Source organism: Nomascus leucogenys, chromosome X (genome assembly GCF_006542625.1).
Source record: "Nomascus leucogenys isolate Asia chromosome X, Asia_NLE_v1, whole genome shotgun sequence".
In the NCBI taxonomy this organism is placed as follows: Eukaryota; Metazoa; Chordata; class Mammalia; order Primates; family Hylobatidae; genus Nomascus; species Nomascus leucogenys.
In genome coordinates this window covers 40,335,922-40,350,548 of record NC_044406.1, presented here as the reverse complement: position 1 = coordinate 40,350,548, position 14,627 = coordinate 40,335,922, and the positions used below count along the sequence as shown (strand labels likewise).

Sequence of the window (14,627 nt, the reverse complement as noted above, 5' to 3'; positions counted from 1 at the left end):
TGTGCATAAAAGACCCTCTTCCAGATCCAGCCTCATCAAAACCTTGAAGCAGCTGTAAGTACCAATCATTTTGTCCCTTCACAAGGACTTGAAACAAACTCCATTCCTCTACCTCTGCAGAAATTAGTGTTGAATTTTCCAGCACTTGGCCAAAGGAGCAGGAGAACAACCTCTAAGATGAGGAGCTTCTGAAAGTGTTAGGAGATGGGAGGAAAATGTTGCAGAGATGTGTGCATGAGAAACGGTGAGGGGAGCAGAGAGAACTCCAGGGGCAAGTTAAGTGGTGGGGGTCTGCCTACACTGCCATCTTTGTGGGGTGTTCTCATCAATGAGCCTGGAAGATTCCATCTCATTCAGATACCTCCTAGCTGTTAGATACTGGGCAAGTTACATAAGGCCTTAGATTTCAATCTTCTCTCTTTTGAAAATGGGAATGACAACATTGTGATTGAAGGGTTTTCATTAGGGTTAAATAAAAAAGGTACATGAACTGCCTACTGTAGCCCATCCATTGTTATGTATCCTATTACAAAACAATAGCTTCTACTTTGTTTTCAACTTTTTTGTAACATCATTCTGCTTGGTGTTTAATTATATAATTATGTTTCTTTCTGAAAGCCACTGTCTTGTGAAAATAAAATGTAATATGTAAATCATAGTATATGTCCTGCCCAGATAAAACCAAAATAATTTAGGCGATGAATGACCGAAATCTGAAAACACCACCTCAAGTCATGCTGTGTGGTAGGAACTGTGCTACTCTGTGAAGATGTCACGGAAAATGAATCAGACTTCTGGTCTTCAGGTATCCTATGGCTGCCTTTCTATGGCATTTGGTACCTATATGGTGCCAGATTCTGCCTATGACATCTGGTACCTGTATGGTGCCGAAACAAATGGCAACTACTGGAATAGCTGCAGACTACAGAGAGAATGTTTTCCCTATAAGTGTCATTTTCAAAAGATTAATTAATTCAACGACTATTCAGTACTGCCCTTCTGGTTGTATCAGAGAGTGTGGATGGTGGGTTCACAAAGACCAACAAAACATGGCCCTTTCCCTCACAAGTCTCCCATCTAGCACAGGACACAAACACATTTACTACATCCACAGGTATTTTCTGAGTGACTCCAGTGTATGCTCATCAGAGATCTGGGCTGCTTGGGATATACCAGTGAGCAAGAGACAAAGATCCCTACCATCAGGAGCTAATACTCTAGCAGGAGGCATCACTGGCTAGCAAAGAAAACAGCAATAATCATCAATAAGTAATTAAGTAGTCTGTTAGATGCAAAATGCTATAACAGAAAGGACACTTGGGCCAAGGAAAAGGGGATCAGAAGTATCAGCCACAGGGTGGCAAGGAAGAGTGGGTTTAGCAGTCCATCATCAGGTGGCCTGGGTAGGCCGCATCCAGAAGGTGAGAAGTGATCAAGGCCTCAAGGTGGGTAAGGAAGTTATCCTTGCAGACAAGGGAGAGGAACATTCCAAGCAGAGGGAATGGCTAGAGCAAAGGCCCTGAGGAGGGAAGGAGCCTGCCTGACACAACCCAGAAGCTGCAGAGTCCAGGTCCACTAGAGATGTGTGGCCCATGGGGAGTGGTAGGGGCAACTTTGAGGAGGAAATGGGCCAGATGTTGTAGGGCCTTGTAGGTTTTGGAAGCATTTAACATTTTACTCTGATGCATAAACACAGGGCCACTAGAAAGGGTTTGGTTTCTGAATTAGAAGTCTCTGCAGTGTAGACAAAAGGGAAAAGGAGGGTGACAGCAGTGAGGCAGGATCAGGTAGTGAGCAAAGAAGCGGAAGAAATCAAGGTGTGCTGCATCTTTATGAGAGAGGCAGCGCTCACTTGGACTTCACAATTCCATTGATCACTGGGACCACATCCATGATCTGTGCACATCTATACCATTACTCGCAAAATCACAAAAGTAGCAGTTCTGTGTGCATCCTGTCATTTGTCTGGGAAACAAAACAATAAGGGAGGTTATTTTGTATTCCATTCATTTTGTATTTAAGACCTTTCTAGGGAACTAGCTAGTATAGACCCAAAATGAAACCGCCTTTGTGTTTGAACAAGAGTGTCCTAGGTACATGAAGGAAGAAAAAATTGGGGAACATATGAAGGTTGATGTGAAAGATACAACTTACCCCACCTTCCCCGGTCCTAGGTTCATTCATATTTCATTTAATATCACTATTAAATAGTTAACAGGTAAAATAACAACTATCCTTTGTGATCCATGTAGATCCTCTCATCATTTCTCATTCAATCAATTTGTTTTAAATCCCTACTGGACACCATATCCCGGGCACTGTCTTGACTCAGAGGGGAACAGACATGTTTCAGGCTGGTTCCCAGTCCTCAAATTTCTCACAAGCTTGCAGAAAGATCATTACAGAACTCCTTAATTAGAGCTATGACAGAATTAAAGTCAAGGAAGCCTGGAAAAACAGAGGGGGGTACCTTAATCCCAATGTAAAGGATGGGCCAGCACATGGTCAGGAAAGCTTTCTTGGGAGAGGTGAAGTTCTGAGTAGGTAATTATCCCTCTTTACACCTGAGAAATACTAAGGTCAAAGATATTAACTTGCCTAAGGCTGCATAGCTACTGAGAGAGCAGGACTTAAATTTTATTTCATTTGCATTTTAAAACACCATATTTTTTTTCTCATGGACTACTATCAAAATCACTTCCCCGACTCTGCGTCCGTTAAGTATCCTGAAAGTTTCTCAGGTATGTTGCAGTCCCTCTTCTGACAGCTGGGTCCAGCTGTGAGTACAGTCAGGCTCTGAGAAGGTCTTTAACATTCCCAATCCCAGGTAACAGCTGTTTTTCAGAGCTCCTCTCTTAGGACTGTACTTCACTTAAAACTCAGTTAGAAATGTCACTTTCCATGGCTTTCTAAGTAAAGCAGCCAACTTCCCCGAGGATGCTTCTACTATTCCTGTCAATTGCCCATCTGCCTGCCCCTTCCTAATTCTGAAAAAAAAGGCAGAAATGTGTATCCTAGATTTGTTGGTTTCAGGGTAGATCCTCTCTACTTTCATCCTAGGGATTCTGGAAATTTACATGGAAGCTCCATTCTCTTGGGTGCCTGGATCTTCCAGGCAGAAAAAAGCTAGAAAGGAGGAAGACCATACCAAACGGAATGACATGCACTGTCTATGTCAGCACCTCTTAACATAAGGGAAACATGCCATAGTGAATGCAAGATGATTACATCTGGACTCAAGACAGACCAGGGTGTGGATCCCAGCTCCACCACTTCCCGGCTTGCTCACTTTAACCCATCTCAGTCTGTTAATCTGTTAAAGGGGATTTTGACACTTTTCAGGTTTGCTTGTACAAAAATATTAAGTGCATATAAGAAAGCAGGCCATCCATAAATCAACATCATGGCCTAGTGTGATGACAGCATAGAATTTCTTTTTTTCTGAATCACTTCATTGCATTTTATCTTGCAGGGGAAATCAAAGCCTCAAATCATGAAGAAACATGTGGAGGTGACACAACAATTATTTGCTGGGAGTGAGAGAAGTACTCACATGCTCTTTTCATATATTGTTGAGAAGAAGAACAACATGATGGAAAAATACCTTTCACTGGAGTCAGTGAATATTAACTACTGAATACCTTACCCAAGAAGTCAATGCTGAATGTCATCAACGAAGGCTGCAACAACCATAGCTGTGGATAAGAAGAATCCTTCTCTTAAGACATGTTGATTTTTTGAGTGTGCAGGGTACGGAGACATGAAGGCTTAAACTCGAATACAAACTCCACTCTAAGTCCTCATTTTCTCTTCTGTAAAATGGACATATGAACTGCCTCCCTCCCTATGAATTAATGAGATAACAGTTAAATAGGATACAGGGCATAACACAGGACCTCTCACAGGGACTGTACTCAACACGTTAGATGTCTTAACTTCATCCCTTTCTGACTCCAGGGAAAGTGAAATGCCAGCATCTTTAAGTAGACGTTACATTTCTACAGCGAACAATCTTGTCTTTCTCTGATTGTTTTTGGTTGATTTTTATAGATCATGTCAATGGTTGGAGCAGCTAGTTTTTAATGCATAACAAAGTGCAGCCAAATTTTATGCTTTAAACAGTAAACTATTTTATTCACAATTCTGCAGGTCAATAATTTCAGCTGGTCCCATCTGAGTGGGTTTTTTTGTGTGTTTTTTGTTTGTTTGTTTGTTTGTTTGTTTGTTTTGCTGTTCATGGCTAGGCTTAGTTATGCATCTTCAGCTAGTGCCCTCTTATGAACTAAGTAGTTTTGCCTGTGGGCGAATGGTCTAGGATGGCCTCACCCATATGTTGGGCAACGGTTTCACCGTCAGCTGGGGTGAAAGGGAAGAATCGGCCATGGGTATCTCAACATCCAGCTAGCCCGGCCAGTCTTCCTCACATTGCTGTGACAATGTTTCAAGAGCGAAAAGAGAGGGGACACCCCAGTGTGCAAACACCTTTCAGTTTTCTGCTGACTTCTGTTCACATTTGTTATTGTCCCACTGGACACAACAAATTACATGGCCAAGACCAGAGACAACAATGTGGAAGGAGATACAGGCTTCCACGAACAAATTGCGGTTTCACTGTAACAGTCCACTACTACAGTGATTCCTGAATTACACTCTTCATCATTGGAGAAATAAATATGCAAAACCAGACAGTGGAACGCTGTTCTCTTAAAAAGGATTTTTACTATCATTACAAAAGTCTAAGCTTTTCTTGCCCTTTTACTATATTATAGATGAATAATAAAGTTATTAGGCCATTCTCACATTGCTATAAAGAAATACCTGAGACTAGGTAATTTATAAAGAAAACAGGTTTAATTGGCTCATGGCTCTGCAGGTTTTACAGGAAGCATGGTGCCAACAGCTGCTCAGCTTCTGGGGTGGCCTCAGGAAGCTTACAATGGTGGCAGAAGGCAGAGGGGGAGTAGGTGCATCACATAGTGAAAGCATGAGCAAGACAGGGGAAGGTGCCACTTGCTTTTAAGTCACCAGATCTTGTGAGCACTCACTATCACACAGACAGCACCAAGCCATGAGGGATCCGCACTCATGATCCAAACATCTCCCACCAGGCCCCACTTCCACCACTGGGGATTACAATTTAACATGAGATTTGGGCAAGGACAAGTATCCAAACTATGTCAGCTGTGAAAGTTTGGGGAAAAGGTAATTAAAAAATTGCCTTGCTATTGTATTAAGCCTGTTTTAAGTTGTGGATCTCCATATCCAGACTTTTCCAGTAGGGTTTCAGTCTGTGCCTCTTTCCATATTATAATGTCCTATTCCTCTTCCCTGCCACAAGTATGCCCCCGGAAGGGACGTATTGCAGAGGCACAGTGTGATGTAGAACTGATACTGATGGAATTGACTAGAAAATGGCACCTCTTTCTTGTGAGACAAAGGAGATAGCACCTGGCAATTGTGAAGCAGCCCTGCCCTGTGGCCGGAGCCTGGATTGGGCCCTCTCAACCCCAGACACCCCACTAGTCTGCTAGTTTTGCTAGAGTGTCTTGTGATTCATTCAAATCATGTTTCAAAACTCTGAGTAGAAGTTCAACCATTTTGTACTACTAAGTCCTAACCATATTTTTAGGGCCCCTTAGTATTTTATTTGTTTTGTGGTGGTTAATAATACACTTTGGGAGGCCGAGGCGGGCGGATCGCGAGATTAGGAGTTCAAGAGCAGCCTGACCAACATGGTGAAACCCATCTCTTCTAAAACTACAAAAATTAGCCAGGCGTGGTGGCATCCCAGCTACTCAGGAGGCTGATGCAGGGAGGATCGCTTGAACCCAGGAGGCGAAGGTTGCAGTGAGCCAAAATCGTGTCACGGCACTCCAGCCTGGGCGACAGAGCGACAGAGCGAGACTCTGTCTCAAAAAATAAAATAAAATTGTGAAATACGACGGGATCTCCATGTGCATGGTTTCCCAAACACCAAGTGGTGCTTATCAAAGAGAAAGACAGACAAGGGTGGAGTGTGTGGAGAATAGGAGAATGTCTCTGGGCTTTAACGCAGGACTACTAGATGGGTGGTGCTCTGGTCTTTAAGGTGTACTTGCATCGAAGTGCAAATGGCTGCAACAAGGAGGCGAGGAATGTACCCATGAGGAAACTGAGGTGCAGGGAGGTCAGGCAGGTTGTGAACAGGGGTTTAAGAAAAGCGTTAAATTACTGGCTGCGCGAAGATGCTCTGCAAGGTGGGAACCTGTTGAAGAAATAAAACTGCATCATGTGATTCAGCAAAGATGCCCGGCTACTGTGCCAAGAATCCCGTGGGTTGTTCTGACAACACCAGGGCCCAGGTCCCACGAGTAAGCCAGAATGGTTGATAGTGGGGGAGGATGATGACGATGCTGCCTTTGCCCCTGTCTTGTGTAAAACAACTGCGTGTGGGTTTCCTGCAGCGCAGTGGGGAGTGAGAGGAGAAACGTCCTGCCACGCCACAGTGCGTTTGGGTCAAAGGCACACGTGGAGGCAGTCTTGGCCAAAGTCACAATGCGGTGAATTTCGCTGTGCGCCAAGGAGGTTCCCGGCTCCAGGAGTGTAAAGCGCCTGCGCAGTGGGCCCCAGGCATCGCGCGCTGCGGAAGCCAGGAGACCCCCGCCCCTCGCCCCTCGCCCCTCGCCCCTCGCCCCTCGCCCCTCGCCCCTCGCCCCTCGCCCCTCGCCCCTCGCCCCACGCCCTCCCCTGCGAACGCGCACGTGAACGGGAGCGCGGACGCGCCCGAGAATGCGCTTCACCTCGCAGAAGCGGGTGGGCTCTGTGGAGAGGCGCGGACTCGCGGGCGGCAGCACCTCCTCCACTCCGGCGGGCCCGGGTTCGGCCGGCCGCCCATCAGACTGGCCGACTGGCTGACTGACACGCCTCGCTTGCCCCCGCCTCCGCCCGTGCCCCGCCCAGCTTCATCTTTCCCTCCGCTCCCCGGGCTCGCGGGCAGACAGTAGACGGAGGCGCCTCTCTCTCCCCGCCCCTCGCCTCGGCCCTTTCTCTTCCCAGCACCTCGGCTGCTCCCCGGCAGCGGCAGCAGCTGCGTCGGCGGCCCACACAGCAGCGAGCAGAGAAGCAGCGAGAGGAGGCTGCCTCGAGGATGAAGTGCAAACCCAACCAGACGCGGACCTACGACCCCGAGGGGTTCAAGAAGCGGGCGGCGTGCCTGTGCTTCCGGAGCGAGCGCGAGGACGAGGTCCTGTTAGTGAGTAGCAGCCGGTACCCGGACCGCTGGATCGTGCCGGGCGGGGGCATGGAGCCCGAGGAGGAGCCGGGCGGTGCGGCGGTCCGAGAGGTGTACGAAGAGGCGGGAGTCAAGGGGAAGTTAGGCCGGCTCCTGGGCGTCTTCGAACAGAACCAGGACCCCAAGCACAGAACATACGTATACGTACTGACTGTCACGGAGCTGCTGGAAGATTGGGAAGATTCGGTTAGCATTGGGAGGAAGCGAGAGTGGTTCAAAGTCGAAGATGCCATCAAGGTTCTCCAGTGCCACAAGCCCGTGCACGCCGAATATCTGGAGAAACTAAAGCTGGGCGGTTCCCCAACCAATGGAAACTCCATGGCCCCATCCTCGCCAGATAGCGATCCCTAGTATGTACCGCTCGCGCGCCCGCACAGACTTCTGTTTGTCTGCCTTGCTTAAAATGCATCCCGCCTGGAGCACCTCTCGTGCCATGTGCGGTCTCATGGGGAGGAGGGAGGCTTTTGTTTCCTTGGCAGACCCTCTGAATCACACTTGCAAACTGTTGCCAGGCCCTGTTTTCAGTTTGCACGTTTCTCAGTTGCTTCCAAAATCGCTTCTTGGTTACACTATAAAATGTTTTCGGGGAAGCCTATGCCGCTTGGGGTTTTAGGTGCTGTAACTGTTCACCCTGCTTTTCGGCGGGGGGGGGGGGGGGGGGGGGCGAGGGGTGGGTGGGGAGTGTGTGTGTCTGCCTGTGCGCCCTGTGATGTTTTTGGTTCTTTTATATTTCACACATATTCGTGGGTGAGCGTGCGTGCGCATTTTTGATACCAGCCTTGTGGTTTGTTTGGTAGTGGAGGCCTTTAAAGTCTGACCAGCTTGGTTGTGTGGCATCTTTTAGTGTTTTTTTCCCTTGAGTTGTTTTCTCCTTCACAGCGTTCGCCCTTGTTGTCAGGGAGGCCTTCTGTGGTGGGAGTTGGTTTAAAAAATCAGTTTTGAATTTGTAAAAACATTAGGAAATTCTACATCTTGTGCTCTTTCTGCACTCGACAGTCACTCCAGCCTCTGAAATGGGATCTCATTTGCCCCTTTCAGAAATTTCTTTTTCTATTTCTATGTAGATCATTTGGTTTTCAAAAAATTTTCACAAGTAATTTTTCACTGCTGACTTCAAATGGCTATTTCCCATGTAGATTAACCTTATTGAATAGATGCTGCTGGGGATCTGCTAGCCAAACACATCTTATCAGAAAAACTGTATTCACAGAATTTGGTTTCCCATACTCAACTTCCAACTCCCATTGCCCCTTACTGGATACCATAGAAGAACCATGGTTCTCTGGATTTAAGTTTGTTTTTGAAAGAAAGTGGTTTCCATTCCATATTTGAATGTAGTGACATTCCGCTTAACCTCCCTGACTCCCAGTAACCACAGGAGTGGAATCTTTTGTGGCGATTACATCCCAACTGAGTTAGCTCTAGTGATGTTCAGCTGGTACAGAATTGTCAAACTATTAGGATTCCTGAACAATCTCTCAATGATGGAGAGTAATTGTTTTGTCTCACAGTACCACCTTTTCTGGGTGCCAAATTAAAAGCTCTCACGTTTGCCTCAATACTTGCTTGAAATCAGGAATCCCATCTAGAATAGCTAAATCTCTCTTCTGGACCTTCCTGTGTTCCCCCAGCCATGTCTGACATTAGGTAGAAGGAAAGCCTAGTTTGTGAAGAGGGTATTCGAATGAAAAGATCATTCCTAATTTCTAGAGCAACCTAGACTATGTCATATCTCTTAAACATTACTGACAGGTATTTGGAGTCCCTTAACTTTTTTTTTTTTTTTTGAGACGGAGTCTTGTTCTATGGGTCACTGTTATGCACTTTCTATTAAGAAATTTTGGGTTTTGCTATGTAAATTCTAGGTTCCTCTTCTGGATCTCATCTCCCATAACAGTTGAGGAAACGTCTAGTTTTTGAAGAGAGTATGGGTGGGGGCTGGGGGGCCGGGCGCGGTGGCTCACGCCTGTAATCCCAACACTTTGGAAGGCCAAGGCGGGCAGATAACGAGGTCAGGAGATCGAGACCAGCCTGGCCAGCATGGTGAAACCCCGTCTCTACTAAAAATACAAAAATTAGCTGGGCATGGTGGTGCGCGCCTGTAATCCCAGCTACTCGGGAGGCTGAGGTAGGAGAATTGCTTGATCCCGGGAGGCAGAGGTTGCAGCGAGCCGAGATCGTGCCACTGCACTCCAGCCTGGGCGACCGTCTCAAAAAAAAAAAAAAAAAGACTAATTTTCCCCCTCGTCCCTGTCCCCCACTGGACAAGTGCCTACTTTTTCTTATTCTAAAAAAATTTGAAGATGACATGTTGGAGTAAAGGTAAGTTTGGTTGCTTGATACAGAATTTGCTCTGGATGGTTGACATATTTTCTAAGAAACCTGTGTTCTATTGATCAGGTCACCTTTGAAAGAAGTAACCCTGAAAGGGGTGAAAGGTGGCTATAAATATTTTTAAGTCCTGTATATAGTTTCATTTGAGAGAACCATTGTAAAGATTTCAACATTTTTGTATTTAGAAAATCGATAAAAATTGAAGTGTGTATGTGTAAGAGCTTGTAAAGAAACAGCAACATTAGAGGGCCCTTGTGGGATAGATGGTTTAAAGGGCTCTGATGCTGGAGCTGCTCCTTGTCTCACTTGCCTTTAAGTGGAGTTCAATTGTAAGAAAAAGCATGTCTTCCCTCCATAGTTGTTGACTGGGAAAAGGGAGGTTAGAGCTTACAGCACGACCAGCTGGCCAGAGTTTTCTTTTTCAGAGTTCCTTTTGTGGAAGCACCAGTCAAAACAAATATTCTCAGCATCATTCTCGTATTGCAATCATCTTTCTGAATGACTGTTGGCCTATTAGAATATGAACTTTTCGAGGACTAGGACCCCGACTGAATCCTCCCCCATATCCTCAGAGCCTAGAACAGTGCCTGGAATTTGGAGACATTTGTCATTGATCCACAGATTACAAATGTCTACTACAAGTGTATTCTCAATTTCTCAGCTTCATAATGTACCTGGGACAATCTGTTATTCCCTCAGGCTCTCATCTGGCCTCACAGTGAAACTGCATTCGATAATTCACTGAAGGCTTTTCCAATTCAAAATGGTTGATGAGCCACAGTAGGTGCTCAATAAGTATTTGTTGATGAGAGGAATGGATGAACCAATAAAACCCTATTAATAAGAATTTTTTTTTTAGGTGAATGGCATAGATGTTGTTCAGATTTACTTTGAAAGAATCAAGTATGTGAATGGATGGATGAATGGAATTGTGAAGCACAGATGAGCTCTTTCACACTCCAAGGACACAGCTCATCCTATGCTTTTGGACACTTCTTCCCTGTTTATTACAATGACTATTCTCCAGGTTGTTGCACTACCGCTGTATCTGTACAGAATTCTGACTTGGCACCTGTGGCCTTTTTTGTGCTTTTATGATTATGTGTCTGTATTTCCCAGCAGATTATATGCCCTTGAATGCAAGGAACTTGTTTCCTTAGTCTTTTTTATATACCTAGCATATAAGATATTGCTTAGAATATGGTAGACATCACTGAAGATTTGTTTCAGTAGTTCATATTTTGTAATGATACTGAATGGTTAAACAATCCCTTTCTAATCTGTCTAGCATATATGTGACTTTTGTTTATCAAGTGTCACACAACTGCTTCAAGGCAGCTGTGAGATACTAGAAAGCAAAAATTCTTACTCCTATGTCTGTGTCATCCCAGATGTGTGCCTCCAGATGGCAGTATACTACACTATCTGTAAAATATATTTGCAAAGCCAGGCACAGTGTTATGCATCTTACTCAGGAGGCTGAGGAAGAAGAATAGCTTGAGCCCAGGAGCTTTAGTCTAGCCTGAGGAATATAATGAGACTCCATCTCTTAAAATATTTGCCCAAACATTGAACCTAAATTTGACCATGCCCCTAGAAATAATTTCTAATCTTTAGAAAATAGAGAGGGCAGAGAAACATTATTTTACACCATGGAGATGAGATCAGCAGAATCCAGACTATACGAAACTACAGGACACAGACACATGACCTAGTTTCTTCTGTAAATAACTTGCAAGGATGAAAGATGGAGGATGAACCTATAGATTTAAAGAGACTTAAGAGACATAATTAACAAATTGTATGGATCTTATTTGAATTGTGATTTGACCGAACTGTAAAACGAATACATTTATGGGACAATGGGGGTAATTTGAACATTGGTGGGGTATTTGGTATTAGAATAATCGTTTTATCATTATGTTAGAAAGAAGGGTCCTCATCTACATTCTCAAACATTTGTGGCTGATATGATTCTTGGAATTCGCTTCAAAATAATAAGTCTGGATGTTAAGTGCATTGGAAATATTGATGAAACGAAATTGGCCTTGATAATTGTTGAAGCTGGGTAATGGCTAAAATGATGGTTCATTATATATGTTCATCTCTATTTTTGTATGTTTGGCATTTTCCGTAATAAAGTTTATAAAAATAATTACTGGAGTTATTCTTATTAAGCCTAATATATGGTAGAAAAAAAGGAAAAAAATTAGATTGTTTAAAAAAGGTTGGCTGTGGCATACTGCTTCTGGCCCAAGAGGTCGAATGCCCAAAAAGAAAAGGGAGAAATACCCTGGAGTGGCTAGCAGTTCCCTTGATGTAGACCAATGTTAGCAGTTTTTTCTTTTAATTTGGCCCACTGAAATAGGAAAAGCTAAATTCTTATTTATTCATACTAGAAAATAAGAATGGATTCTTATATGCTGTTGAGCAGGGGTTTTGATAACACCTACATACCAGTTCATACAAATGTGAAAAATCAAAGAGGTGGAGTCTCCAAGGAGAAAGTTTATGGAATTTTATAAAAACCTACATAAGCCACTTTTTGAATAGTTTTTAGGGGAACAATAGCTGTAAACTTGTTAGTTGCACATAATTAAGTTTAAAGTTATATTTGAAGGTAGGTAAAACAGGAAATTAAGCAGTTAACATTCCTGACTTCAGTGGACCATTCTGCATTTCACAGATTGCAGATACTCCTTCAGTTCTGGACTGTGCTTAAAATTCTGCAAAGGCTAAAATTCTGTAAAGGCTGTGCTTACATCAACAAACATGGTGTCTGTCCTGATGTTTTTGTGAGTCAAGAAGGAACAGGCAGAAAGTGAGAAGAGTATTAAAGGTCCCTCCTAGGGAAGATGAATTCCTTCCTAAGTGTGAAGTACTGAAGCTGAAGCTGCCCCTTCTACTTCTGTTCTTTAGTGTGTTCCAATCCCAAGAGCAAGCAACTCCCCAGAACCAACTGTTACTGGGAAAAGGGGAGGTGAAAAGTTTACCTTAGAGCCCTTTACCAGTCATAGCCAGACAGAGCTTTCAGTTCCAAGATTCCCCTGTGAGAAGGCACCATGATATACCAGAAAAACTTTCATCAAGTTTTCCCTGGAAATTGTTTTCTAATTTAAGTCTACTCTGATTGTAGCAGATTTTTTTTTTTTTTGGGACGGAGTCTCGCTCTGTCACCCAGGCTAGAGTGCAGTGGCATGGTCTCGGCTCACTGCAAGCTCCGCCTCCCGGGTTCACGCCATTCTCCTGCCTCAGCTTCCGGAGTAGCTGGGACTACAGGCGCCCACCACCATGCCCGGCTAATTTTTTGTATTTTTAGTAGAGACGGGGTTTCACGGTGTTAGCCAGGATGGTCTCGATCTCCTGACCTCATGATCCACCCGTCTCGGCCTCCCAAAGTCGTGAGCCACCGCGCCCGGCCAGCAGATTTTTTTTTTAAGTTTAGAGGGAAGCAGAGCCAGGGAAGCTGTAGTTTGGTGGATGTAAATTAAAACAATTTAGTGATTCGGAATCCAACAAGCTATAGCTCAAAACTGTCTTGACCAGAGGCTGTATGGCCTCTGCCAGATTAGTTTACCTCTCTAATTTTCAATTTTCTCATCTGTAAATTTGCGGTAATTACAGGCCCTACTTTTGTAAATCACTGCTTCTGAGAAGCCCTTCTTGATATTTTTTGAAAAAGTTCTTTTTTCATAGAGATGGGATCTTGCTCTGTTGCCCTAACAGGAGTGCAGTGGCATGATCATAGCTCATTGCAGCCTCAAATTCCTGGGCTCGAGAGATCCTCCTGCCTTAGCCTCTAGAGTAACTGGGACTACAGATGTGTACCACGACACTGGCTTTTTTTTTAGTTTTTGTAGAGTTGGAGTCTCGCCATGTTGCCCAGGCTGGTCTCAAACTCTGGGGCTCTAGCCATCTGCTGGGCTTGGCCTCCCAAAGTGCTGGGATTATAGGTGTGAGCTACCATACCCAGCCCTGTTTTGTCATAGTTCTTATCAAAAGTATACTTATTAGCCTGAATGTCTCTGTCTTCTTAATTCTGAGGTCCGCTAGCTCTGAGACCCCAGACTGGGTTGTCTCTGTGTCCTGAGTCAGGCACAGAGCCTGGAATATGGCATCCCACAGATGTTCCTAACACGTTTATTATATAAATGGTTGTCACACCTCCTACTTGTGAAAAACACATAGCTATTATTTTGCCAGGTATTTGTTTACCTGAAAATATGAAAAATGAGATACCATAAGACTGTGATCTCTGATCAAGTTTCTCTTTAAGTTTCCCTTTATTGGGAAGAATATTTCATCTATAAACCATGCCTTTATTTTTCAGGATTTTCCAGTACCAATATATTCCTGACTTCTTAGCTTCATAAAGGACTGTGTGATATTCCCTTAGGTGCTAAATTGGCCCACAGCTGCATTTGATAATTCACTGAAGGCTTAAAGCTTCCCAAATACAAATGATTTAAGAACATGGTAATCCTTCGGTATTTATTTAATGTAAGAACCTTTGAATGAACACAAGTATCCTAATTATTTTAATTTACAGGTAAAAAACATAGACAGCAATTAGGATTATATGGTAACAAGCTCATATAGACAAGGCTAAAGCCTGACTGATTTGACTGGTAAAGAAACAAGGAACCACTTTTAGATTGAGACAGTTTAGTACTTACATAAACAGTACAAAGAACGAACCAAAGAGGCCAACTCCCCAGGTCCTTGTCTCATATGCCTAAAAGACAACAAAGAAACAAAAGGGGCTAGATGACTATAATGCAAGTTGAGGGATAGTCCCTGGCTGAGGAGCCAAATCTATACTGCGGCTGAGTGGCTATATATTCTGCAGCTCTATTCTAAAAGGCACAGGACAGAAAGTTCCACACCTCATCAGAATCTGGTAAGTGATGAGAAATTCATTCAAGACAGCCTCTCAGGAGAGAGAGGGAAGTGACTGGGAGAAGGCCTTATAGCAGCTCCTTACAGCCTCTGATCTTCTCATGTTCTGGGAGGATCACAAAGC

At 44.2% G+C, this 14,627-nt stretch overlaps 1 protein-coding gene across 1 annotated transcript; it reads left to right on the top strand.

Moving 5' to 3' along the window:
- The first annotated feature begins 6,725 nt into the window (after positions 1–6,725).
- Positions 6,726–11,759, top strand: NUDT10 (nudix hydrolase 10). Its single transcript, XM_030807494.1, has 2 exons — positions 6,726–7,620; positions 10,464–11,759. Coding segments are annotated over exons 1-2 (495 nt in total). The 5' UTR covers positions 6,726–7,126; the 3' UTR covers positions 10,465–11,759.
- The last annotated feature ends 2,868 nt before the right edge of the window (positions 11,760–14,627 follow it).